General features: G+C 46.3%; 2 protein-coding genes across 4 annotated transcripts in view; one reads left to right on the top strand and one right to left on the bottom strand.

Annotated features, from left to right (window-relative positions):
• Nucleotides 1-5,994, bottom strand: part of NAB1 (NGFI-A binding protein 1) — a 44,970-nt gene extending 38,976 nt beyond the window's left edge. For all 3 annotated transcript variants that reach the window (XM_046018510.1, XM_046018512.1, XM_046018513.1), the window contains exon 1: nt 5,743-5,994. The gene's annotated coding sequence lies outside the window, so the exon portion shown is untranslated. The remainder of the gene's footprint in view (nt 1-5,742) is intronic.
• LOC123950567 (protein IQ-DOMAIN 14-like) lies at nt 507-23,763 on the top strand. Its single transcript, XM_046018514.1, has 3 exons — nt 507-5,734; nt 22,910-23,076; nt 23,395-23,763. The coding sequence occupies exons 1-2, from the start codon at nt 5,215-5,217 to the stop codon at nt 22,957-22,959; spliced, it is 570 nt and encodes a 189-aa protein (XP_045874470.1). The 5' UTR covers nt 507-5,214; the 3' UTR covers nt 22,960-23,076; nt 23,395-23,763.
• The last annotated feature ends 3,443 nt before the right edge of the window (nt 23,764-27,206 follow it).

Genomic DNA, 27,206 nt, shown 5'->3' with positions numbered 1-27,206 from the left:
GTAGGATCAGTCATCTGTCAGATTCAAACTTGCTCAATGAAAAAAAGGGGTGAGCTTGGCCCAGAAAACTCGACTGGTCAACTCCTGTGTTGTCAACTGAACCACAAGGAAGTATTCCGCACGCCTGTGGGAAGCAAGACTTCTCTGCCGTTCTCCGAGCAGGGATGTGGGGACGTGGTGTGGGACAAGGGTCTTCACGGCCTCCCTCCCTTCTGAGGAGCTTCAGTCCGCCTTCCCAGGCTCGGACTCTGTCCAAGCTCGGAGAAACCACCCTGTTATCACTGGCCCCGCCCTCCCCCTCTGCGGCTGACCACAGCTCCTTGAAACGCTCCCTACCTTTGTTAGTGGCATATTACGCTCTCCTCCCTGCCTAAGTCACTTAAGAGCATAACTGAAGGGGCACCTGGGTGGCTCAGTGGGTTAACGCCTCTGCCTTCAGCTCAGGTCATGATCCCAGGGTCCTGGGATCGAGCCCCGCATCAGGCTCCCTGCTCAGCGGGGAGCCTGCTTCTCCCTCTCTCTCTGCCTGCCTCTCTGCGTACTTGTGATCTCTGTTTGTCAAATAAATAAAATCTTTTAAAAGAAAGCGTAACTGAATTCATGGCAGCTGTTCTTACAGTATATGAATTCTCAACAATACTAAAAGTAAAATTATCAGTAAACATCTGTAATATTTTTAATTTACAAAAAGGATCCTCATAATGGACAAGTTTGAGAACATCAGCACCAATCATTTGTGATAATTCTGCATTTGAACTACCACCTGGAAATTGTCAAAATCTCAAATTTTGTAAGTCCAAAAGCAAGTGTCCATGCTTCTCTCCTTCCAGAATCCCAACTCTACCCTTCCCGTTTCCCTTTTCCACATTGCAGCACTACGCTTTCATCTTTGTGCTTTCTTCTTCTTCCTTCCTCAAATCTTCATCGCCTTAAGCCACATAGCCATCCTTCTTTCTCTGCCTCAAAAGCACCTAATTCTAGTTTCACCACTTCTTGCTTCAACTCTGAAAACCGCTTCCTTTTACCTTCAGGACATCCCACCCTGCAACACCACCTTTATCTTCCTGCCGTACCGGTGTGACTCTGCACCCACCTGAGCAAACCTCCCCACTGCGATGACAAAGAAGTCCAGACTTCTCGGAGAGGCATCCCAGATACAAACCTGTACCTTTTCCAGCCTTCTCTCTGGTCCCGAACACGGCCCTGTGCTTATGCCAAACAGATACACCGCACACTCCTTGAATGTGCCTCCCACTTCCCTGGCCCTGTGCACGGCATACTTTCTCCTGCCCACCTCCACTGGCCTTTTCCACACCCTCCTGGTGTCCTGTCCCTTCTCTGAATCCTACACTACTTTCTCATTCTTTCCCCACTTCTTCAAACGACCCTTCATGGAGAATGAGTTACGAGGGTGAAGGGAGACAAAGAAGCAGGACATTTGAACACGGTGATAAGTGCTAAGTGTTACACAGAAGGAGCTATGGGATGAAGAAGAAACCTCGCCAGGCTCTGCAGAACAGAGGTTTTAAGCTGCCTGAAGGCAGAAACTGAGTCTCATTCATCTTCTAGCCCCCATTTCTAGCCAAGTGTTCAATGTAGAATAACAACTCTATAAAGGTTGCTCCTGAATGAAATCCAACATCTAAGACAGATTACGATAAGCAGTCTCCCAAAGGGATGCTCTCTTTGTGAACTGGTGTCCCAATGACCAAACTGTCACTTTAGCTACTACTTTCCCTAAAAACTTTTACATTCTCTCATCCTCAATACTTCCTTCTTATAAGACTGTATTTGGATTTCCGTAACATGGCTATTTTCCCAAGAAATCTAAGGATGTATTTCCAGATAAAGGAACCACATGTGGTTAGTACTATAATATACTTCATGGGTGAGTCCAGTCCCAACACCAGCATTTTAAGGTCATCAAAGATTCTAGGTCTTTTCCTTCTTTGTTCCCATAAATTAAAATGCAATATAAGTTATTCACAAATATCAAATGGATTGATAATCGCTACTCCTGAATCCTATTCATCATGCAGGAAATACACACACACACACACACACACACACACACACAGAGTATATATACACTTCCATGAAGTCAGTGGCACTCCAAAGAACAGAGACCCTTCAGGAATGAGGAGAAAGCAAGGGCAGAATCCCAGTAAAATCTGACTTAGTTTTCATGCAAAGAATTATAAATTCCTTCCTCCAAACACAGCCTGAAATTTTTACTTTAAAACTGTCTAAGTTAACAGCAGCTTCTTACAGATTTATAAAAAATGTGAAAAACCTTGGGAAGAGTTAGCTCATGAGTCATTTACAGATTAAGGTGAATTAGTTCCACCAGATTGTTTTCCTCTAACATCTAGATGAAAATCCAGTGCATGCTAAAGGAAATGAAAAGATGGACTGGAAATGTTAAGGAAAGAACGAGGAAACCTAAGGGCAGAGACTGGTATTTAAAGGCTCAGAAGTGCACCACTGAGTTTGGAAGAACGGAGTCTGAAGGTATAGGGGCCTGGTGAGAAGGGTGCAGCGGGTATACTGCAGGGTGAAACGGAAAAGGTTTAGGACAAGCCAGAGGTTGGTTTAGGCAAGGATAAGCATTAAGCCTAGGAAATGAATTCTTTTAAACTTCTGTCCTAGTGCTAGAACTCAAGCTGAAATAATTACACACAAAGTTTACTTACATCACGGGTTACTTCAGATAGCAGAGCTGGTGTTTCTGTGTTCCAAGTACCAAATAAGTTAACCTTGGCAAATCAGTAAGCATTCAGTGATCTTAGAATATGTCAGAGCTATGAGTTGAACACACAGCTCCTAATGAAGTAGCAGTAATTTGGGGAACATAAAATGTTCCCTCCTATTGATTTTTTTCTGAATTCTGAATGAAACTGAAGGAAAAAGTATCTTACCCCTTCATAGCATATGGCTGGAAATTCTTCAACCAACAGACAAGTCATTCAACAAACATGAATGTCCTCTGAGCATGCAGAAGGCATGCTTTTTCTAGAAATTTCTCCTTAAAATTAACGCACTGTGCAAATTAACTGCGCAGCCCCCTAAATCCAAGGTGTTGAGAAATGACAAAGTGTTTGAAAGCTTAATGCCAGGTTTTAGCTGTACGAATTCTGACAAGATGAGGATTACTATTTTTTTCCAGCACCAATTTCTCAGAATTCCCACTTGTTTCATTATTAAGTTTAAAAGTATAGTCTACTATTGTACTAGTTTTTGAACATGTCAGATCAAAAAGAAAATTTGCATTTAATATCATAACTACTATTCTTCATTCCACTGAAAAGAATGAAAGAAGCATATAAGATAAAACTGAATCCAAAACAAAGGGGCTGAGAATCTTATATCGTGCTTGAAAGGGTATATTCCTTAATATACTTAATAAACTCCACGATAAAATATGCATATGCAAGACAATTATACGTTAGCAGGATCTTACTACTGATCAAAACGTATTATAAAATGCTCATTTCCATGAAGGTAACATAAAACATCCTATTCATAATGCACAAGAACAGCACCAACAAAACAAACAGACCTCTAATGGAATGAGGCCCAAGTCTTAGAGTTTAGGTCAAGAGACACAAAAACCTGACATATTTCTGTTTCCATCCAACTACCTTTTACTTAAAATACTTAAAGTTCAACCCATATATTCTTCAAAGATCTCTCCCACTTTGTAACACACTTAATTTCTTCTTTCAAAGCATCCACAGTGCAAACCCCTCAAATCTTGAATAATAAACCATTATGTCCTTAAAGTGTGATTAAAATATCTTCTTTCAAAGCATCCACAGTGCAAACCCCCCAAATCTTGAATAATAAACCATTATGTCCTTAAAGTGTGATTAAAATATCAAATGCTTTAACTGATTCTCTAACAACCAGGGGGCATGAAAATATATTAACTTCCCTATAAGATGGGTGTCATTTACTGGTCACAAAAATAGAAAATTTTTAATTTAGTTGAGGTTAAATTGTATTGATAATTCTGAAAAAGGACAAGACGTAAATTATTAAATATATCAATTTATTAGACATATGAACTCACTAAATTTCCTTTTATCAGCTATAGTACTGCTAAAGATTTCTGTCATTTTAATAACATCCACAATTAGCAGGCAAAATGAAATAAAAAATCTACAATGCCTCCATGTTTTTATTATTATTACTGATTCATTCACCTATAACTGGGAATCACCAGAGCCAAGAAATATAAAGTGTTTCTAATACCAGGATGGCATATTAACTTTTGTACAAGATACTAATAAAATTAAAACAAGAAACTTCCCAATGGTTCCTTGAAATTATTTTCTTTCAAGACCTAATTGTCCAGCATCCAACACCCAAACAAGAATAAAGAAGCTGACCTTGCCAGACAGCCATAGGTTCTTAAGAAAACCTTTATATGCTTATTAATTACCTGTAAGGATACCATAATTTTAAACTTTAAAGAACAATATTAAAATGTCTCAATCCTAAAAAATGGAGGACAAGGGATACCCTTGAATCTAAGAGCCACTTTTACTGGACTTAGATTGAACGCAGCTCCTTTAAGTCTTCAGGAAAATATCAGCCTCCACCTCAAAATAAAGTAAATGCTAAGCATCCTTTTTCCAATATTTCATCTTGAAACCCACATACAAATTATGACGTGTCATAATCTGGTATGTTTTAGAAAGGAAATTTTTCAATAAAGTGAAAATCTAAGAAGGTAATTCACTGTGTGCACACTTTTCTAACAAAACAGCCTGGCATTTCCTCCGTGACTAATCTATTTTAAATTCCGTGCCTCTGTTCCTATGCAATCTAATATTATCTATTAAAACTGCCAAAATATTTTTAAACAAGATCCGAGCATTTCCGTCTCCGCTTCCGATCTCTGCACTGCTGGAGTCTGCAAACAAGTCAGGGGCAGGCCGGTCGGCCGCGAGCGGTCACTCCACGTCGACCCTTTAACCTGACAGCTGCCCCCGGTCTCCGAGCCCGCCGCCCTCGGGGACTGTGGGGGCAGCTGCAGGCGGGCCGGGGGGTCCTCGCGAACACCTGCTGCGAGGCCGGTGAGCGGAACCCACGCGCGCCTTCCAGCCCCACGGCCCTGCCCCGAGAGCGGAGAACACTGGGGCTCACTGGCCGGGGTCGCCTCCCGCCCCGGTCGCGCGAACCCGGAGGCTGGACCGCACCCCGACTGCCATGCTTGTGCACGCGAGAGGTCGCACAGCTCTGCCCCAGGCTGCCGCCCCCCGCGCCGGGAACCCCACGCTCGGCCCCGCGAGCACGCGTCTCCCGCTGCTCCGCGCCCGGAGCCAAGTTTCTGGCACAGCCACTTCCAAGAAACTCCTTCCGCGGCGGAAACAGAAACCGCGCTCGGGAGCTGGGGGCACCCGCGGCCGCGACCAGGGCCGTCCGGGCCACATCTTCCCGGGGCGCGCGCCCTGCACGGCCGACACGGCGACGACCCCGGCCGCCCTCGGGGAGCGCTCGCACCCGCCGCCGGCTCGCGCCCCCGGCCCCGCTCGACCCTTCCCGTCGCCGCGGCCCCCGACTTTCTCCGGGGATCGCCCACACGACCAGAGGCCGCCCTCCGCTTCCGCCGGCTCCGCGCGGGGCCCGCTGCCCCGGACCCCGGTCCCGGAGCCCGCGCCGCCCGCGACTCCGCCGCCCAAGTTCGCCCGCGAGCGCCGCGCGTCCCGGCCGACGCGGGCCGGGGCAGGTACGTACTCGGCCGGCGGCTGCGGCGGGCTCGGCGCGCTCTCCCGCGAGGACCGCTCGGCCCCGACTCCGGAGACACGGCCCCCAGCGCTCCCTCCTCAGGCGGCTGCGGCGGCCGGGACGCCCCCGCGCCCATCGAGGGGGGAAGGGAAGGCGGTGGGCGCGCGCTCCGGCTCCCCCCCGCCGGCTCGGACGCGCCGCTCCCGCCCGCCCGCCAGCCCCGACGGCGCTCGGCTCGGCCGCGTCGGCGGCGGCGGCTCCTCCCGGCTGCGGCGCGCGGGCGGTGGCGGCGGCGCCTCCCCCGCCGCGCCCGCCCTCCTCCTCGCTTCCCTGCTCCTCCGGGCGCGCGGCGCCCTCCCCTCCCCTCCCCCGCCCGCCTCCGCCGCCCCCGCCCCCCGCGCGCGGTCACATGGGGAGATTCCGCGCTTGCCACATTCGCCGCTCCGGCTCCCGCCCACGCGCGGCCGAGTGACGCAGAAGCCGGCGTGGGCCGGCGCGGGCCGGGGGCGGGGGCGGCGGCCGCCGGGGCCCGGGCTCGGCCCCTTCCCGCCGCCCCCTCCGCGGAGCCCGGGGGGCGGCCCGTTCGCGCGGCAGCTGGGAGGAACCGCGTGGGCGCTCGCGAGGGGGCGGCGCCCGGAGGACCGCTCCGGGCGGGGGAGGGGGCGGGCCGCGGGGGAGGGGGAGGGCGGGGACGCCGGCTCGGGCCTGCGCCCCGGCCGCCCGCGGAGCCGCGAGGATCTGCAGTTTGAGAAAAAATCCGTTCCGAACGCGGGAGGCTCCCGGGCAGCGTTTCAAAGAGCGCGGCCCGCCGCCCCGGCTGCTCTCGAGGCCGCCCTGAAGCCGAGAGCGCCCGCCCGCTCCCCCGCCGGAGGCCGCCGCGCCGGTGCCCCTCGGCCTGCGGTGCCGGCGTCCCGCGGGGGGTCCGCGCGGCGCGGGGGCGGCAGGTGCGCAGCGGGGCACGGGCGGTGGCGGCCCCGCAGGGCCCCCGCCTCGCCCCTGTCGCCCCCGCGACCCGGCCCTGGGACTGGGGGAGGGGCAGAGCGGGAGCCGACAGTCCCGGGGCGCGGCTTTGACGGCCGGGTCGCCTGCGGGTCGCCGGATTCCGCCCCGGCCCCCCTCCCCAGAGCCGGCCTGTTTGCGGGTCAGCGCGGTCCGGTTTGCATAAACTTTTCCAACCAAAGTATTGAAAACCTCCGTAAATGCATTTCAGCTATTGCCAAAAAAAAAAAAAAAAGAAAGTTTGTTTTAGAATCTACCCTCTCTTTGCAAAGACGGGAAAATGGGAGAATTCCCCGAATTTTAGCAGCAATGTGCTCTTGCAGGACAGAACGTATTTAGTAAATTCACAGCTGCAGCCAGTACAGGTAGAATCCCGTTTTAGCATGAAAATCCGGTTTCTAGAAGCCTTGCCCGCATCCTGGCTAGCCTGCCAGAGGGCGCCCACTTCGCGGCAGGGGTGCCGAGGCGTGAGGAGGGGGGTCCTCCTCCCCAGTCTGTGCGCTGCAGCCGCGGACGGGGCACGGGGCGAGGACACAGAAAGGAAAAGACCCTATTAAAGTGCTCCGCGGTTTGTTCCTTCTTGTCACTAGTTGAGAGAAGGGGTAGCACCGCGATGGGATGTATGTATGTATGTCCATAATGTATACGGCTAACCCCTTCCCCGTCTGAGTGAGGGGGGCTGAACGGAGTGGTCCTGTTGGTGTTTCCAGTGAGTAAGCAGGCTCGCTCCCTCAAATTCTCCAATTGGAGAAAATCTGCTGGAGGTTTGTCTTTACCTAGTTGTCATGGTTTTGCTCCTGTGGACCTTGTTCTGCTACAGAGACAGTTAACAGGTTGTTACAAAATAAAGACAATTTCTTGGAAAGATACAGGTTAAAAAAATTTCAAGGAATGAAAACGGCAAAATTCTAGTTTCTCTCTGGAATCTTGATGTTTTGCAAACATTGTTCGTTGTAAAGGGCTAGAAAAAAATAACTTCCTTCCATAAGTTTGTACAATTAGTAATTCACAAGTCATGAAATGAGCAATCTTAACCTGAACTATTGAGCCTCCCAGTAGAATTGTTTCCAGAGTGGGCAGAAACGCCATTAAGTTCTCTTCCTGAACCTGGATGTTTGGCCAGTGTTGAACATGATGCTGAAAAGGAATGTTAGGAAAGATATTTTTCTTCTGCCTTGTGACTAGTTACAATAGTAACTTATCCATGGGGGTATATTTTAAGGCCCCTGGTGAATGCCTGAAGCCACGAATAGTACCAAATTCTATATATATTGTGTTTTTTCCTGTAACTGTCTATGATAAATGTATAAATTAGGCACAGGAAGAGATTAACAACAGTAACTAACAATAAACTAGAACAATTACAACAATATACTGTAATAAAGTTACCTAAATGTCTCTCTTTCTCAAAATATCTTTTTGCGCTATACTAACCCTTCTTGCAGCGATGAGATGAAGTGGGGTGAATGACTAGGCCTGCGACACGGTTCTAGCTCGTTATGGGCCTGCGGAGGCTAAGTCAAAAGGAGGGTCATCTACTTCTGGACCATGGGTTCCTGAAACCATGGAAAGTGAAATCTGGGGCTACTGTATTTCTACAGTTAAACACTGAAATCCCTTCTTGTTTGTTTTCTGGGCACGTTTAGATAGTATGTCCTTCCCACATTAAGAGTGGTATTTTTGGCCCACTTTGCATTGCCTTAAACACTCTCTGGTGCTGGGGAAAGTGGTGGGAGGAAGGAAAATGAAGAAAAGATAAATTCTTAAGCTTTTAGGCCTCCAGTTCCCTGTCTACAGCGTCTGTATGACAACAGTGTGATCAGGATGGCTGCTCACGGACAGCATTGAGGCCTTCATCTGTACCTGAGACAACTCAGGTAAAGGAGCGTGATTCTTACAGACCTCCTCACCGCTCTTGCCACCCGTGCCGCCCTCAACACCACCTCCCATCCCAGTCCTATGCCCTGGACGCTTGCAGTTATCTCCCATTGCCGGGCCCTGGCGGATTAAGGGAAGGCACCCTATCCCATCAGGTAACAATTAGAGATTCTGATTGTTGCATATCCCATTCTGTCCCGTAACTGTGCCTTATACTACTTTTGAATGCAGTACGTATGTGTCTAACAGGATTTTTAAAATACTATTATTGAAAGTACTTCAGCGGGCACCTGGGTGGCTCAGTTGGTTAAGCGTCTGCCTTCGGCTCAGATCATGATCCCAGGGTCCTGGGACCGAGCCCCACACTGGGCTCCCTGCTCAGTGCGAAGCCTGCTTTCCCTCTCCCACTCCCTCTGCTCCTGTTCCTGCTCTCACTGTCAAATAAATATGTTTCTCTCTTGCTGTCAAATAAATTTATAAAATCTTAAAAATGTATGTATATACTTCAGTGGCGCCTGAGGTGGCTCACTTGGCTGAATGTCTGCCTTCAGTTCCAGTCAGGGTCTCAGGCCTCCATTGGGCTCCCTGCTTAGTGGAGGAGCCTCCTTCACCCTCTCTCTCCGCCCCTCCCCACCCCCTCCTCCCCGGGTGCGCTCTCTCTCTCTCTCACTAATTCTCTATCTCAAATAAATAACATCTTTTTAAAAAATACTTAAGTGATTGGTATATTTACAAGAACGAGAAGTTCTTTTCCACATTCTGAAACAAAAAAAAAATTTAAGTAAGAAAAAAAGTACAAATTTGGTGGTGGTTCTGACATTTGAGAGAAATTTCACTGAAAGAGCATTAATTTTTAACTTTCAGAAAGATTTCTTACTTTAAAATGCCTCAGTGACTCCAAACAAAAGAATTCATAATAGATTTAAAATGTTCTTAGAGGAGAGAAGGAGTAACATTATGGCTTATGACCTACAAGAATATAATGCTGTCTTCCAGTTCTCCTGTTGTCGCCTCAGAGCAATTCTATACTTAACGAATTTTCCACTCTGTATGGTGGTGGCCCTACAATTAACTGAGTCATGTGTAATATTCATATTACCAGAAATATAATTAAAATTACCCTTGTTTTGTAATATGAAATTTAAAGCTTTGGATCTATGCTATAGATTAAGTAGATGTTTAAATGTATGGAGATTTGAATATTTTAATATACTGAAATTATAACAGATTTCTTAAAGGTAAGCTAATAAGAATATATTTAATAACTGATCATTTCAAGAGTCATGACCCTAAAAATAATTACTCTTCAAAAAAAAAAGCATATCTTCATACATTGCATCTTTTTTTTTAAAGATTTTATTTATTTATTTGACAGAGAGAGATACAAGTAGGCAGAGAGGCAGGCAGAGAGAGTGAGAGGGAAGCACGCTCCCTGCCGAGCAGAGAGTCCGATGTGGGACTCAATCCCAGGACCCTGAGATCGTGACCTGAGCCGAAGGCAGCGGCTTAAACCACTGAGCCACCCAGGCGCCCTTCATACATTGCATTTTAAGACACTGTAGAATTTTAAGATGTAAAAGGCTTATGACGTTCACATAATTCCACCTTTTGTGTATATTCAAAGTAGTTCAAATACTTTGGAGAAATTCAACATACAACTAGTTTAGTGCTAATAGCTTATTTATAAGTTGGCTAATTTTAACCTGTATTCCCATCCCTACTGGAGTGAAAAGAAGGATTGAGATGGATTCCCAGCACGGGCTACAAATGCTTATAAAATGCAAGTGAAAATGCAGAATTACAGACTCGGTGATGAGGTAGGATCGAGGAAGTCATCTAACACACTGGTTGACTTCTACCAATAAAGACATTTACACTATACATTGCTAATATGAACAGAAAAATGTTAATATAACATTAAACGGTAAATACAACCATTTAATTGAATGAAGAGTAATTTTGGTTTTATTTTAAACATTTGTGTTTAAGATAGAAGAGTATGTAAGGAAATTTTTGAAAAGACTTTCCAAAAACAATTTCTGGACACTTTTTAACGAATGGGGCCTGGTTTTTCTTCCTCCTTTGTCCTCTCTGGCAACAGGGGTTGCAATCAGCTGCTCTCTCTTCCCTTCCCACTTTTTCTCTTCTTGGGCCTCCACTGCGCAGGGCTTGCTTGTACAGTTAGCTGTTCTGCAACACTGTTTGGATCTCAACAACACTCGTTCCTGGCTGTGACGAGCTGAATGTCTGTGTCCCCCACCCACAGATTCACTGGTCGAAATGCTAATCCCCCCTATTAGGAAGTGGGTCAGGAGGGTAAGCCCCTTATTAATGGGAGGGTCTTTTTTTTTTCTTTTTTAACATTTTATTTGAGGGAGGGACTGAGAGACAGCAGGAGGGGTGAGGGGCAGAGGGACAAGCAGACTCCCCGCTGAGCAAGGAGCCTGTCGCAGGGCTTGATCCTGGGACTCCAGGATCCTGACCCCAGCCAAAGTCAGATGCTTAACCTGCCGACTGAGCCACCCAGGCGCCCCGGGGAGAGTCGTTGTTGAAGAGATCCCCGAGTTCTCTTGCCCCTACTAACACCTGAGAACGTGGCAAGAAGACGGCCTCTGAGCCAGAAAGTGGCTCCTTACAAGACCCCAGTTCATCTGCCAGCGCCAGCACCTCGACCTTGGACTTCCAGGTAGTGAAGAAGGAAATGTTTGTTGTTTAAGCCGCTCAGTCTGTGTGTTTTTGTTCCGGCAGCCTGAAGGAACTAAGACACCGGCCGCTAATGATTCTCAGCCAACTACACGGGGCAGGGAGTGGCGAGTGGGAAAAGTACTCCGTTCACAGCCTGTGGAGTTTATCCAAATCCTCTTCCCTTTTTGCACGCCTTATTCTGGGCTTTCTTGTTGCTCCCAGTCCCATGCTCGGCCTTTGTCTTCCACCCAGCTGGCTGAGATGACAGCAAGCCTGTGCTCACTCTCCCACCTTTCTCGGAGCTCTCTTTCTGCAGGTCTACACTCCACAGGGCTACACTCTGCAGGCAGAGGACCCACCGGCGAGAGCACCTCTTTTAAGCCTTACCCATGAGGGTGGATGAAAGATTTGGATTTTCCTTGCGCAAAGTGTGTGCCTTGGCAGCTGAGATGTGAGGCTTTGTCTAGCTGACGAAAGGAGGAAGGGAGTAAGAATAGCACGCAAAGGTAGAGAGCCTTCCTCCAAGTAGATGGACAGATAGATAGAGGGAGAAGATGGAGGGAGAGGAAGCGACAGGGGACTGTGCACTCGGGAGACGCTGGCTGAAGTGTCCACAGCTACTCTGAAGGACGTGGAAACAACCAACAAAGGAAACTACCCAAGGACAGGACTCTCCGGAGAAGAACAACGAAGAGACAGAGAAGAGATCATCCCAACATGAATTCCACAGAAGTGTGCTCTTGGCCTCAGAGGAATGACAATGATGGGGTGGAGCTTTCGGGAAGGGATCCTCAGGAAGAAGGGACAGGGAAGCAGTGGTTACCCTGCATTCTCTTCCCCTGTATGTTATCTTCCAGTTGGGTTGGGAGAGGTGGTGTATATATCAGGTACAAGTATTTATCTGAAAAAGGAAAGAAAAGCAGAAGAGTTTCAAAAAATACCCACCATGCGCTACTTTAAATATAAAGAAGTTAAGTGTGTTAATGAGTTGGGCTACTTGTCGAAATAAATGACTCAACACTAAGTGCCTTCTAGGAGCAGACACTGTAGAGGAGCCATGCCTGTACCGAACAATAAGTGATTCAAAACTATGGAAATAAAAGTAAATCAGACATGGTTCTGTTCACATGTAATTTCCAAATTACAGCGTTATAATTTGAATTGTATTGTTGTGCCCATCCAGATTTATATATTGGGACCATCCACTTGCCCGGAATTGGCAGTAATTTGTGGTAGTCAAAAAATATAAGGCCCCTGATTTCCTCATTTTTTATCTATTACTATATTTTTTTCATTTTCCATTGAAACAACATCTCTAATAGTGACAGAGTTGTTTCCAGCTATAAAATATATTCCTTTAAATAAAATTTTCCAAATCGTCCTGATCTTGGTAAGGTTTGGGCTCTTCCACACATTTCTGGTAGAAAGGGAAACAAGCTTTTAGAAGGATGATTCAGCAAATTGAACCAATTGTTTCAAAGTATCCATTTCTTTTGATCCAACAGATTCACTTCTAGGATATTATCCTATGTTTATAAACACTTAAGAGGAGGATATTTATCACAACGGTATTTATAAATTTGAAAACTAAAACCTTCAAAATAATGGATTAGTTAAGTTATATCACATCAAAATGATGGAAAATATTCAATTAATATTGAATAATATTGGGAAATGCTTATGATATAATGTTGCTAGTCAACTAGAACAGAGCAGAACAATCCATAATCTCTCTATGTAATTAAGTATGGGAAGAAGTTTGCCAAATGTTAGCATAGTTCTCTCTGGGTGATGGTATTATAGATAATTTTAATTTTTTATGCTTTTTTAATTCTCAAAAATTTCAGCAACAAACATGCATTACTTTGAAAATCAGGGGGGAGTTTAAAAGTTATTTTTAACAAAGATTCTGCTTCAAAAGCAGCCTACAATGAAATAAAAATTAAAATGAAATTGAAGAGGGCGACAAAAATCAGGAACTTATTCAGCAAATAGGTATTGAGCCCGTCCTGTATAATTATGTCTTGACAGTCTTCCATGTGTCAGACAGATCTAGAGATACAGGGTTAGCTTGCTTGAACTGCTTTACTCTCATATTACAAATACAGTCATCTCTCTTTTTTTTTTCCTGATTAATCATTCGAGCTTGTGTCTACTTGTGGTTGCCGCTGCTCCCGAGCCGTATGCAGTCCTGGGGCTTTTGTGCAGTCATTCAAGGAGTGGTACTCGTTTCTTTCGTCTGGGCGTCCACATCCAGAGAATGACAGACTTGGTGTCTGAGCAGCCTCCGATGTCACGCTTCTGCCGCCCTGGTTTGCGGCAGAGGCTGGGCCACGGGATGCGGTGCTGGCCCCGTGCTGCTCGAGACCCTTCCGCAGGCCACGGTGGTTCGGTGGGGCAGGACCGAGGAGCCCACTGTCTCCAAGGTGCGGCGTGCAGGGCTCCATCCTCCTGCGTTTCACAAACACAGCCCCCTCTCAAGAGCCAGCTCTGTGCCGGCCTCCGTCACCTCCAAACGGAAAGTCACCCGCCCCCCATCCCAGGATCCAGCCAAGGCAGTGGCTCTTTTTCCGACTACTTTTTGACAGATTTTAATTTCATTTTACAGTATCTTTTCTGGGTTATTTAAAATTTGAGTCATTCTTCTCATTCCTGTTCTTCCGAGCTCTCGGGGTGCCTGGCAGCCGAGGGTCACTTGTGTAGGGACTGTTTACGTGGCGACGAAGGTCCCGTGGCAGGCTGCCCAGATGCTAGCCACCCAGAGCCTCTGCGCACCAGCGCAGTTACACAAGGCCCCTCTGTGTGTCTGACTTCCGCCCCACACTCCTACTCACGCATACTGTAGATGGGTAGGAGTTTTGAAGAACTGAATGCTCCACCTTCCTCGTAGGCCAAGGTCAAGGAGAGGCAGGTTACCCCCGAGGTGGCATTTCTCAAGCAAGAAAGGACCCTCAGACGCAGGTGCACAGTCTGGGGACAATGAAGAGGCAGGAAAAGGTGTTGTGAAGAAGTCTGGATGGTCTGGGCTTCCCACACAGCACAACAGTCTAACAACCAGAAGTCCTGTCTGAGAAAAGGGGGGGGGTGTCAGGCAAGGAAGGAGATGCTGCCCCCCTCCCCCGCCCTCCAGCTGCCTGCAGTGGCCTGACTGCGGCTCACTGCAGGGCTCTGTGGGCAGCCTCGCTCTAGCCTCCCACCTCCGCCTTTGCCTTGCCTCCCACGGCTTCCACTCGCTTCCCCCTCCCTGCCCAGCACCGCCACTCCCTGCCCTCTGAGGTGATCTCCTGGAGGAAGAAGGTCATCGGCTCCAGGGCACTGGGGTGTCGGCTCTGCAGTCTGCTCCTTTCCCACAGGGGTTCCCACTGGCGGATTATGCATTTGTTCAACAGCTAAGCACCCGCTGAGGCACACACACGAAGCCTACGTACTCCAGAGGATTTAAAAAATAATAATAAACGCTCTGCTCTGGGTCCTGCTCTAGGAAGGCGACGAGATGTGCGAAAGAGTCGCTGCTCCACGGTGAAGCTCTCCCTCGTCACACAATGGAAGGCACCGTGGTTGTGCCTTGGATGGGGCAGAGGGACAAACATCATGAGTCTTGCAGGAAAGTGACAACTGGACAGGTCTTGCAGGACGAATTTACTAGACAGGAAGACTCCAGGAGTACACGCTCTCCCAGCAAGTGTGGAGGGAGTGAGATAGCAGGACGGGGGAGCAGGGAATTAGGGCAACAATTGTAAGATGAAGCGTCACTGGTTCCAAATGACTTGAGAAGGACACGTGAAGAGGGCAGAGGCAGAAGGAGAGGTTGCGAGACCGAATTCTGCCCACTGGGCGGTGTGGACTGGAACCTGCCACTGTGGCTCTCACTTCCGCGAGCACGGGGGTCTGCTGGTAGGGCTAGGCCTAGGTTCATCGGTACAGCTGGGAGAGGGATGAGCGATGTGATTGAAAGGGAAGCAAGGGGGCTTTCTTTTTTTTTTTTTTTTAAGATTTATTCATTTGAAGGATGAATACCCAACTTTTGTAGCAACATGGACGGGACTGGAAGAGATTATGCTGAGCGAACTAAGTCAAGCAGAGAGTCAAATATCATATGGTCTCATTTATTTGTGGAGCATAATAAAGAACACAGAGGACATGGGGAGATGGAGAGGAGAGGGAGTTGAGGGAAACTGGAAGGGGAGATGAACCATGAGAGACTATGGACTCTGAAAAACAACCAGAGGGTTATGAAGGGGCGGCGGGGGGGGGGGGGGGGGGGTGGGAGGTTGAGGAACCAGGTGGTGGGTAATAGGGAGGGCACGTACTGCATGGAGCACTGGGTGTGGTGCAAAAACAATGAACACTGTTACGCTGAAAATAAACAAACAAAAAAGATTTGTTCATTTGAGAGAGAGAGAGCAGGAATATGTGTATGAGTGAGGGGAGGGGCAGGGGGAGAGGGCAGAGGGAATCTCAAGCAGACTCCCCACCAAGCGTGGAACCCCACGCAGGGCTTGGTCCCACAACCTTGAGATCATGACCTGAGCTGAAACCAAGAGTCAGATGCTTAACCCACTGAGCCACCCAGGTGCCCTGGGGGGTTAGGGAGGGCTCTGAAGTGCTGGCAAGGCCCTTATACAGATGTTCACGTTGTCCTAATTTATTGAACTACATATTTCTGGTTTTAGTACTTAATGTGTGTTATGTTTCTCAAATGCAAAAAAAAAAAAAAAAAAAAAAAAGACCAAGCTGGGTAATTTCTAGAAAATGCCATTCCAGGGCTCAGACATTGTGATTGAGTAGGCCTGGGCTGGGACTAATGAATCTGCATTTTTTATTTTTTATTTTTTTAATATTTTATTTATTTATTTGACAGAGATCACAAGTAGGCAGGAAGACGAGGAAGCAGGCTCCCTGCTGAACAGAGAGCCCGATGCGGGACTTGATCCCAGGACCCTGGGATTGTGCCCTGAGCCAAAGGCAGAGGCTTAACCCATGAGCCACCAAGGCGCCCCATGAATCTGCGTTTTTTAAACAATTATTTTAGAGGATCAAAGGCAAAAGGGACCCTTAGACCACGCTTGAGAATGCTAGGGCTGTCGGGGGAATGACCCAAAAGGTTTAAGCAAGATATTAAGAATGGAGACTTGCCTGTCGCAGGCGCTGGTTTAGGGAGAGGAAGGTGTTGAGGGCGGTCTCCATCTTCTATCCCATAGGACTTACAGGTCCTGTGTCCCATCCACCCGTGTTTTGAAAGAGATGAGACAAGGTGCCAGCACTTTCTAAGCACTGAATGTATTCTTTGAGATCTGGTTTCTTAAGTATGAAAATTTTGACCACCCCCCCAAGCACATTTTAATAGTCAAATTTAAGGCATGGAAGAAGCCCTTATAATAAATACCGTAGGGCAAGGAGCAACTTTCTGGAATTTTTTGAGTGGATGCATTCTCAGCCTGTGAGTAGTAGTCGTTCAGCTCCTGACCCACCGTCATGGTGGCATGTGCTTCGTGATGGCGGAGTTGCATGGATACAGCTAAGTTCTTTTTCTTCTGATCCTTTGTAATCAGGCGGATATTTTTGTGACATAAAGCAACCAGCATGGTATTCTTCCCAGCCGTACTCCTTACAGGAAACAAATGGCAGATTGTGTTGCAAAGTTGTTTTTTCTTTGGTGTTCATGGAGTTGGAAAGAAAAGGGGGAAATTTTACTTGGCCTTAAACAGAGAGTGGGAAAATTCAAAAAGCTGAGACAAAATTCGCACATATTTTTTCCTCATAATGGAAATACCGAAGAAATACCACAAGGTTTCTAATTGTCACAGTTACTACTTCTTTGTAACCAGAGTGCATCCATTCATTGGATTAGCAAAAATTGTGAAGGATGACAACCCTACCTGTTGGCTTGATTAAAACATAGGGATTCGTATACTTCTGGTAAGAATATAAATTGGAGCAATACCTTTGCATAGCAATTGGCAGTGTTTAGTCAAGTTAAAGATGTGCATACCCTTTGACCCAGAAATGTGCACTCTTGAGTGTATTCTGAGATCATCCTAAGGAGTTATGTGCCTGCGGAGATTTGTACAAGAATATTCCCAGCAGCCTTGATTGCGATTTTAGTAAAAAGAAATTGGAAACTGCATACATTAGATGAACAGAAGAATTCATGAAAAATTGTGATATATTCATATAGAGGGTATAGTGTGAAAATCAATGAAATAGATCTACATATGTCTCTGGAAGATTCTCACAAATATGACAGTGAAAAAGCACATTGCAGATGGCTGTGCACAGCATAATGCCGTTGATATCCAGGTAAAACTTGTAAACACTGTTGTTGTGTGGGAAATCACCTGTGCACAATGGAAGTCTTTAAGTACAGCGACAACCAAGCTACCCAAGAGATCTCAGAATAGAAAGGCTTACAGGCCAAAATGAGATGCTTAAATCACAGGATGTATTAAATCGATTGAAAACACGCAGCAAGAAGCAAGGTGGAAAGATACGTTAGGTTAACACATTTCAAATGTGACGTAGGCAGGTAGAAGGATGACAGTACCTGGTCCCCAGTCCCTTCTGTCTTCCTTGCTAAGGGTGTGTTTGCAAGGACCAGAACTGAGATTTGCACAAAGTGGACGCTCCCCTCGGAAGGTGTTTGTAGTCAGAACACACGGTTGCTCTACAGGCTTGGGATCAAGCGCTTCTGCTTGAAGCCATGGCTCCCACACGAGCCTGCTGGGCGCATGGATTCTGTGCTGCCTTCCTTGTGCAGAGGACATGAGGAGCCAGTGGCTGCCTAAAGCAAGACCTTGTTAATAGCAAATGCCTCGTGTGCCGCATGCATCTTCAGTACGGCAGGAATGGTTGATGATTCATGGCCTCATATATATTTATGTGTCATGACTATTTGGAGTCTTTTTTTCTATCCTTTTCTAATTATGTTCATTACACAAATATTCTACTTTCTCTGAGTCTAGCATAGCTCATCGGTTACTAACTTCTTGTTTAATGTATATGACAAATTTTGCCTGCCTCTTAAGCTGTTTGCTTCGATTCTTCGTTTCATTCTTCTTCCTATGTATCTGCTTCTCTAATTTTCTACACCAGAGTCAAATATTCTTAAAGAGTTCAGCCAACATACATCACAAGTCATGTGTAAAATGGTTAAAACACGAAGACCCCCCCCCATGTAATGGGGAGAGGAACCCCCAATGCTCCTCCTTAATATGGATGGGGGCTATGTGGGTATTTATTATGTTATTCTTCATAATTTTTCATATTTGCACTTTTTCCCAGTAGATTTTAAGAAAAGCTTGAAATTGTAAGCACCTGGTATCTTACCTGTCCTGGGTACTTGATAGCATTTCGGTTCTGGTAAAGCGAAAGCACTAGGGCGAACTGAACTGGAGCACCGTCTCTCTATAGCTGGTGCAGCCGCGTCTTTCCGACAGTATTTGTCAAGTCTGCACTGTTTGCAAGGAAAACGCCGCTGCAGTTGACAGGGAGGATAAAACACTGAGTAAAACAAAATCCTTCCTTCAGAGCAAAAATAAGAACAATACAGGGCGTAGCGTAAGTGACTGCAGAGGTAGCAACTGGAGAGGGTCTGCGTAGGTGGAGCTTCCATCGTCGGACGACCCGACCGGAGAGGTGACCTTCAGTCTACGCCTTGAAAGGAGTAAGCGTCGGGGCCCTTTGTGGCTCAGTTGTTAAGGGTCTGTCTTCGGCTCAGGTCATGATCCCAGGGTCCTGGGATTGAGTCCCGCATTGGGATCCTTGCTCAGGGGGGAATCTGCCCTCCCTCTGCCACTCAAGAATTCTGGTTTTTTCCCTTGTAATCTATGTAGTCAGTTTACTCGTGGGTGACCACCTTTGCCACACATGACAGTGACCGTAAAATTGATTCCTGATGAAACAGCTGGACGGTTTGAGGATCGAGTTTTGATGTCTGGAAAGACAAACGCTCATCCCTGCTTGTTTTGAGGTTTATCAGGGTAGTCTGGCTAAAGCTCATTATCAGAGAAGAATAATGAAGCCCTGAAATAAAATTATCTTTAGAAACAGGCTGACCTAAGTTGGTGTTCTGACTTCAACTAAGGGCCTCAGCGTTATTGGAGGAAGCCTGGCACACGGGTAAGCTGGAGGCTCCTTGGGCCACAGCGCCCCCCAACCCCGGGCCAACGTGTACGCACACGAGGGCCTCGAAGAGAGCTCTAACTGCAGAGCCCCATCTCAGACCCCACCAGCGTCTGATCATGGGTATGTCCATACCATGGACTGTGCCCTGGTGAAAGGGTCTCAACCAATTTCTTCTAGACCCTGCACTGAAAACTTAACTTAGCCTTATCCACCTTTGGACAAGCCCATGGCCTTTAGACAATTTGGGGTGAGTCTATATTAGATTTTCCACTGACAGAGAAAGGAAGGATCTAAAACATTGAAAAAATACAAAAATTATAACTATGGCAACAAAATAGTTTTGTGGATTCGGTCATACTATATTAGTCTATTATCTAAGTATTCTGCAATAAATATGTGTTAAATTGTAAGCAGATGAAAGTTACTTCTATAAGTCCTATTCTGAATACCATATTAACTTAAAAATAGTGTGTGCTCTTTGATGCATAATCAATGTAAAAGTAGTCAAGTGTTAATATAAAGATTTAATCTCATAAAGTCAGTTGACATTATAACTGATCACTGATAGTGTCTAAGTAAGGCTTGTTTCCCTGTTGCTGTACTATCATCTAGAGAACCTGGTCCAAAACTCTACACGATCCTACCAGACTTGGTGGTGTACTTCATGACCATTCCACACAACCAGCAGAAGGAAGTAAAATTGCGTGTAATCCATTTCACTGGGTTGGATGTGTAAGCATCTTGAAAGACATTGTTCTGCCTCTAGAACCGTGCAACACTCACCCAAAATCTTCAAAAGAATTTTAGTTAGACTTCAAAATGTTTTTTTTTGTAACTAATCCTCATGATTGGCTTCTTGAAATACTAACAGATAACATCGGCGAGTATTATTATTTCTTAGTCAACACCGAGGTTTTCACAGAGTGTGACGTAACAGAAGACTGGGTTCCTCCACCGGCGCATGGCAGGGGAACGCGGTCATTCTACTGACCCAACTTCTCCAGTAGACTGAAAGCTCCACGGAGGCAGGCGCTCCGTCTCAATGGCTTTCAAGCCTTCAGCCTTTGGCCTGATACAGAATATGCAGCCGCCGCCCAACAGATACTTGGTGAATTACTGGTTTTTGAGGAGGAGTGTCAGGCACAGCTAGGAGTGATCCTCCGCGCCCCTCCGGACCAAAAACGCAGCTTGGACTCCGGGGATATGCGTATGATTCTCTGGGACCTTCGCTGTCGTTCAGATGCTTGAGAGATGGGATAACTGACCTTGATAAAAAGATTATGACTGTGCTTGTTAAAGCACTCGGGAAGCCAGGGTTTCAGGAAAGACTTTCTGTTGCATGTAGGAGAGGTGAACTTCAGGCCAAACGCCGGAGGCAGGCAGCTCTCCTGAGGGACTGGACCCCGGAGCCAGGAATCCTGCAGGAAGCCAGGAAGCCGGCTCTCTCTCCTCTTCTCTGCTTTTCTCTCTGTAATTTTATTTTTCTTTCCTTCTCTCTTTCTGCAGATGTTTTCGCTGCCTCAGAGCACATGGCCCTGAACATTCTAATCCACGGCTCCCCGGTGCACAGACCGGGAGTGAGCATTTCTGTCCCAATTCCAAACTCCCGTGACAGTGACTCTGATCTGCCCGGCCCAGGCCAAGGGGGGACACTCTTTACTCAGTACTTTGTGTGACAGCAGGGCGGGGGAAAAGGCTTTATAAAACTGATTTTACTCTTTTGAAGGAAAACTGTGCTGCATACACTGTTAGCCCAAACCATGTTGGGCTCACCCTCTGAGATTTCCTTCCTCGAAGGGGGAGAGCAGGAGCAGACAGGCCTTCCCCACCAAGCACATCTCTCTGGGCACCCAGAACCTTCTCTGAACCTCTGCGTTATGGAGAAGATGCTGCAGCTCCATCCGCTGCCTCCAGGGCCTTCTGCAAGCCCTTTCGGGTGATGAAATGGGAAGAACCTAAAATGGTCACCAGCCGCCGTTCAGGGGCGTAAAAGGAGCCCGTCCAAAGTCACTGAGCTCTGACACGCTGGGAGGCTGAGATTTCCATGACACCTGACCCCACCACACAGCGTGACCGCCCCGGGGGGGAGGGCGTGGCTGGCTGGGGTGGCTGGTGGGGCTGTGGGCAGCCTGGCCCCCAGAGGAGGAAACGCACTGGGGTGGGGGGGGCTCCTCCCTGCATTCTGTTTCCCTCCTTACTGGGTTGGCACGGAGATCGCAAACGCACGTCTGAATCTATTTCGGGCTTCTCAATGTGTGAGGGAGACACATAACTTTATTATCTTATTTTTGTCAAGTTAGAGACAGATGCCCCTAGAGCTTATGCTCCGTGCGAAGTTCCTGCTCTTCAGGGTGCGTCTTTGGAAGCAAAAATCAAAGACAAATAGGACATCTCCTCTAAGTTTTCCGGACAAATATTAGCAATCAAAAGAAGAGATGGGGCGTCTGGGTGGCTCAGTGGGTTAAAGCCTCTGCCTTCGGCTCAGGTCATGATCCCAGGGTCCTGGGATCGAGCTCCGCATCGGGCTCTCTGCTCAGCGGGGAGCCTGCTTCTCCCTCTCTCTCTGCCTGCCTCTCTGCCTACTTGTGATCTCTGTCAAAGAAAGAAAGAAAGAATAGAGTCATGGCGGGTAACTAATGGCAATGAAGGAAATAAAACCTGGAAAGACTGTTGAAAAAAGGTTGTTGTTTTTTTTTTAAACTTTTAAAGTGAAGTAAGTGTTGATGTAATATAAATATGTTATTATTTCTTAAGTATCAAAAATACTGCAAGTATAAATAAACTTTTCAGATTAATGAGAAACGTGCAAACACTTGCAGAGATGCCCTTGCCAGAGGTGTTTGGAAATCTTCAAAGCTTAGCAATATCCTTTTATGAAGGATAGTCCGTCGGTAAATTAGGAATGGAATGAAAGAAATCTGGAAAAATAAAAACCCATTGTCGATACGACATATATTGCTGGGAAAGGTGGTCATTCAACTGTAGTGCCTCACTGTCGAAGAAAATCTTACAAAACAGAATGTGCTTATTCAGGAATGTTTCTGAGCACATACTATGTACCAAGCACTGTGCTAAGCAGGGGGATATACTGGTAAAAAAGAGGGATCCTGTCCCTACATGCCTGTCCCTGCCCCCGCTTTGAGATGACCAAGAAAAATATAATCACCAAATCAAACAGCTGCATAAACCCAAGAGATTGGTTCGTCCGAAGTTCTGTTTCCTACATGAGGAAAACGAGGCGTAAAATTGTGAGTAAAACTGCCCATGCTTGGCTTCTCGATTTCTGCCCTCCACAACACGATTTTGTTTCTAGAGCCTTCTACACTTCCCAGAGTGTATGACGTAACAAACGTAGAGATTAATCCACGCCAAAATCCTATTGACTTTGAATATTCCTGTGCTTTCCTGAAAATGAAACAGGGAATCAAACGAACAAAGCCCCTGAGGTGCAATTTTCAATATAATCAAGTTTTTTTGTTTCCTTTTGGAGATGTTAGCCGCGTGACTCTTATTAGCATCAGAGACAGCCCCATCGTGTGATGGTGACCGTCTGTTTAGGATGGAGCCGGCGCCCTCGGAGCATCAGAGGAACGGGCACTCGGAGCCATCGTTGGTCAGAAAGGTCACCCATGCAGGGAGATGCCGCTTGGGTCACAGGTAGGCGAGGCTCCCAAGACGGACCATCTGGATTTCCCACTCCCCATGCTCTAGCCCTCAGGGACGACGGAGCGTCCTTGGGCCATCTGACCTGTAGCTGTGCTGCACTTGGTGACGCGGCGCTTGCCACCCGCAGGGATGTTGTGACAGTCACTGGAGTAAACGCTCAGAAGTGTTCTGAGCAAGTCAGAGGAAGGTGCCACGTGGCTACACAAAATCATTATACGCCCACAAAGGGCATTTCTCAGGGTACATTTGAATGTGTGTTTCATTACGTTTGTTGCTCATTCTAACTTTTAAACTGATTATTTTTTTCAGATATTAACCTGGCACTAAAAGGAACCCATCGTTAATTTGATGTCATGTCACCATGTTGGAAAAAAAGAAGTGTTGCGGTCTCTAGAGACCCCCTGTCTGTTAATCTGTAACTAAACTGAATTTGGTCGTAGTTTCCTACCTGAAGCTGGGTCCCTTGGCCATGGACTCAGATATGTTGGAAACACGCGTTTGAGAATCCATTTGGCTGGACGACTTGGACTGAAGCCTCAAGATTAAAAAGAAGAGAAGAATGAAGAGGAAGGAACAAACACAACTGAACACAAGCTAATACATGCAAATACCTGACAACATCAAGTTGTGGGGGGACGGGGGGACGGCGACCTGAATAAACCATCACAGGCTAGTTTCTGTACGACTCACTTTGTTTTCCTTCCTTCCGTCCTTCCCTCCCTCTCTCCCTCCCTCCATCTTTCCCTCTCTCCCTCCTTTCTTCTTTCCTGTAACAGGTTTATTGACATGCAATTCACATGCGAAAAAATTCACCCTTTCAAAATGTGCAATTCAGTGTTCTTAGTATATTGACTAAGTTGCACAGTGATCACAGATTCTACGACATTTTCATCCCCCCAGAAAGAAGCCACTAATCCATCAACAGTCACTTCCCAAGTCCCCACCCCCAAGCCCTGGCAACTACCAATCTACTTTCTGTCCCTGTGGAGTTTTCATAGGTTCTCTATGTCCCTGTGGACTCTGGGCATTTTATATAAAAGGAATCATACACTATGTGGGCTTTAGTGTCTGCTTTCTTGCACTCGTAATAATGCTTTCATGTTTCATCTGTGGTTATTACTTTTTATGGCTGAATAATATTTCGTTGTGTGGATGTACTACATTTCATTCACCCTCATCAGTTGATGGGCATTTGGGTTGTTCCCCTTTTAAGCTATCTTGAATAATACCATTACAGATATCAGTGTACAAGTTTTTGTGTGGATGTATGTTTTCAGTTCTCTTGGACCTATACCTGAAACTAGAATTACGAAGTCAGCGGTACTCTGTGTTTAGCTTTTGAGGAACTGAAACTGTCCTCCAAAGTGACTATGTCATTTTATGTTCCTACCAACAAAGAATAGGGGTTCAAATTTCTCCAAATCCTTTCCAACACTTGTCATTGTCCAAATTTTGGGTGAAGGCCATCCTAGTAGGTATGAAGTAGTATCTCATTGTGGTTTTTTGTTTTGTTTTGTTTTGTTTTTTGTTTTTTTTTCTTTTTATTTATTTTTTCAGTGTAACAGTATTCATTCTTTTTGCACAACACCCAGTGCTCCATGCAAAACGTGCCCTCCCCATTACCCACCACCTGTTCCCCCAACCTCCCACCCCTGACCCTTCAAAACCCTCAGGTTGCCCCAACCTCCCACCCCTGACCCTTCAAAACCCTCAGGTTGTTTTTCAGAGTCCATAGTCTCTTATGGTTCGCCTCCCCTCCCCAATGTCCATAGCCTGCTCCCCCTCTCCCAATCCCACCTCCCCCCAGCAACCCCCAGTTTGTTTTGTGAGATTAAGAGTCATTTATGGTTTGTCTCCCTCCCAATCCCAACTTGTTTCATTTACTCTTCTCCTATCCCCCTACCCCCCCATGTTGCTTCTCCATGTCCTCATATCAGGGAGATCATATGATAGTTGTCTTTCTCCGATTGACTTATTTCACTAAGCATGATACGCTCTAGTCTCATTGTGGTTTTGATTTGCCTTTCCCTAATGGCTAACGATGATGAGCGCTTTTTCCATGTGATCATTGGTCATATGTATATCTTCTTTGACGAAGTATCTGTTCAAGCCTGTTGCCTATTTTTATTGGGGTATTTCTCTTTTTATTGTTGAGTTTTAAGAATTCTTTATATATTCTGGAACAAATTCCTCATCAGGTGTTTTATTTACAAATATTTTCCCAATTCATGGGTTATCTTTTTATTTTCTTAAAGTTCAGCTCAAAAGTTCTTAATTTTTTTTTAAAGATTTTATTTATTTATTTGACAGAGAGAGATCACAAGTAGGCAGAGAGGCAAGCAGAGAGAGTGAGAGGGAAGCAGGCTCCCTGCCGAGCAGAGAGCCCGATGCGGGACTCGATCCCAGGATTTTGATGCTGTCCAATTATCTTCTTTTGTTGATGCTTGTGTTTTTGGTGTCATATCTGAGAAAATTCAAAATCAGAAAATTTTATTCCTAATGTTTTCTTCTAAGACTTTTGTAATTTTAACTTACATTTAGATCTCTGGTCCATTTTGGTTGCTGACTCCGAACTCTATACAATTCGGAGTCAGCAACCAACTTCATTCTTTCACATGCAGATACCTAGCGGTCCCCTTGAATTGTCTTAGCTGGCTTTCTTGTAGAAATCAGCCGTAAATGTGACGGTTTGTTTTTGGACTCAGTTCCATCCCACTGATCTATATGTTTATCTTTATGCCACTATTACACTTGTTTACTGAGGCTTTGCAGCAAATTTTGAAACAGGGAAGCTTGAGACAATTTCTGCAAAAAGCGCCGGCTGGAATTCAGATATGTACTGTAGCTGATCTGCAGACCAGTTGGCGAGCATCACCATTTTAACAATACCAGGTGTTCTAATCTACAAACTGGAGTGTCTTCCCCTTCATTGAGATCTTCTTTAATTTCTTTCAACGGTATTTTAGAGTTTTCAGTGTGCAAATGTTATACATATTTTGCTAAATGTATTCCTATTTTATTCTTTGTGATGCTCCTTTAAATGAAATTTTCTTAGTTTCACTTTCACGTTACTGATTACTAGTATATTGAAATATGGTGAAATCTGTGTGTTGATCTTGTGTCCTGCAACCTTTAACATTGCTTAGTAGTTCTAATATTTTTAGTGGATTCTTTAGGATTTTCTATATAAGGATCATGTCATCTACAAATAGAGATAGTTTTACTTTTTTCTTACCAATATAATGCCTTCTGGTTTTGTTTTGTTTCTTCCTTGCCTCAGTGCTCAGTCTCGATCCTATGGCACAGTGCTGAGCAGGAGTGGCGAGAGTGGATGCGTTACCATCGTGCTCATCTAAGGAGGAAAGCATCCAGTCCTTCACTGTCCTGAAGGATGTTAGCTCTGAGTTTTTTTGTAGATGGCCTTTATCAGGACCTCAGGAAGCTCTTTGTATAGCTCTCTTTAAGTTCCATTGATGCACAGGGCTGAATTGCTAACACTAATGAGATCCAGAAGTTCTTTTGGGAGTTCTTGTCCTTTTCAGAATTGTAGTAAGATGTGGAAACAATGCCTACTAGAGATAGGTTATGTATTTTGTTCTGGGAAAGGCTGAATATAGCAAAAGGAAATTTGGGGTATCTCTCTCTTCCTGTCCTCCAAGCATTCTTTCTTGTCTCCCACCCAGGAGAGCAAACAAATGGTTGTGGTAGGCAAATAGAATAGCTTCTTGCCCTGCTATCCTTGTGTTGTGAGGCTACGGTACCTGCGCCCAAATGTCGATAGCACACATGCCGGGGGCGTTATATAAAATAGGAGTCAGGGAAGGTGTCAGCTTCCGAAAACCTTCTCAAAACACTTCTGAGAAGAAAAGACATTATCAAATCCGACGGAGAGTTTAGTTTGCAGGGGATCTGGCAAATGAAGGCTTGCTCTGCATCCTGGGAAAATCAGTACTGACTGACAGTGATAGTGACGCTAGGCGCCAAGTGGTACCTTCAAGAAGGGGAAGCCCAGGAGCCGAGGCAGGACTGGCCGCCCAGGCAAAAACGGTCTCAGCCTGGGAAGACACAGAAGCACAGAATTAACGGGATGACTTTGGTTCTATATTCTCACTTCTGCTCTC

The sequence above is a fragment of the Meles meles genome, chromosome 9, assembly GCF_922984935.1.
Source record: "Meles meles chromosome 9, mMelMel3.1 paternal haplotype, whole genome shotgun sequence".
Classification (NCBI taxonomy): domain Eukaryota; kingdom Metazoa; phylum Chordata; class Mammalia; order Carnivora; family Mustelidae; genus Meles; species Meles meles.
Note: the sequence above shows the minus strand (reverse complement) of the source record. Positions and strands in the feature narration are given on the sequence as shown.

What these genes read in the sequence shown, in the direction of transcription:
- LOC123950567 (XM_046018514.1), top strand. Translation starts at nt 5,215, where the DNA reads ATGCTTGTGCACGCGAGAGGTCGCACAGCTCTGCCCCAGGCTGCCGCC. An exon ending in GCCGACGCGGGCCGGGGCAG is followed by an intron (nt 5,735 to 22,909) that starts GTACGTACTCGG and finishes TTCCTTTTGGAG; the next exon opens with ATGTTAGCCGCGTGACTCTT.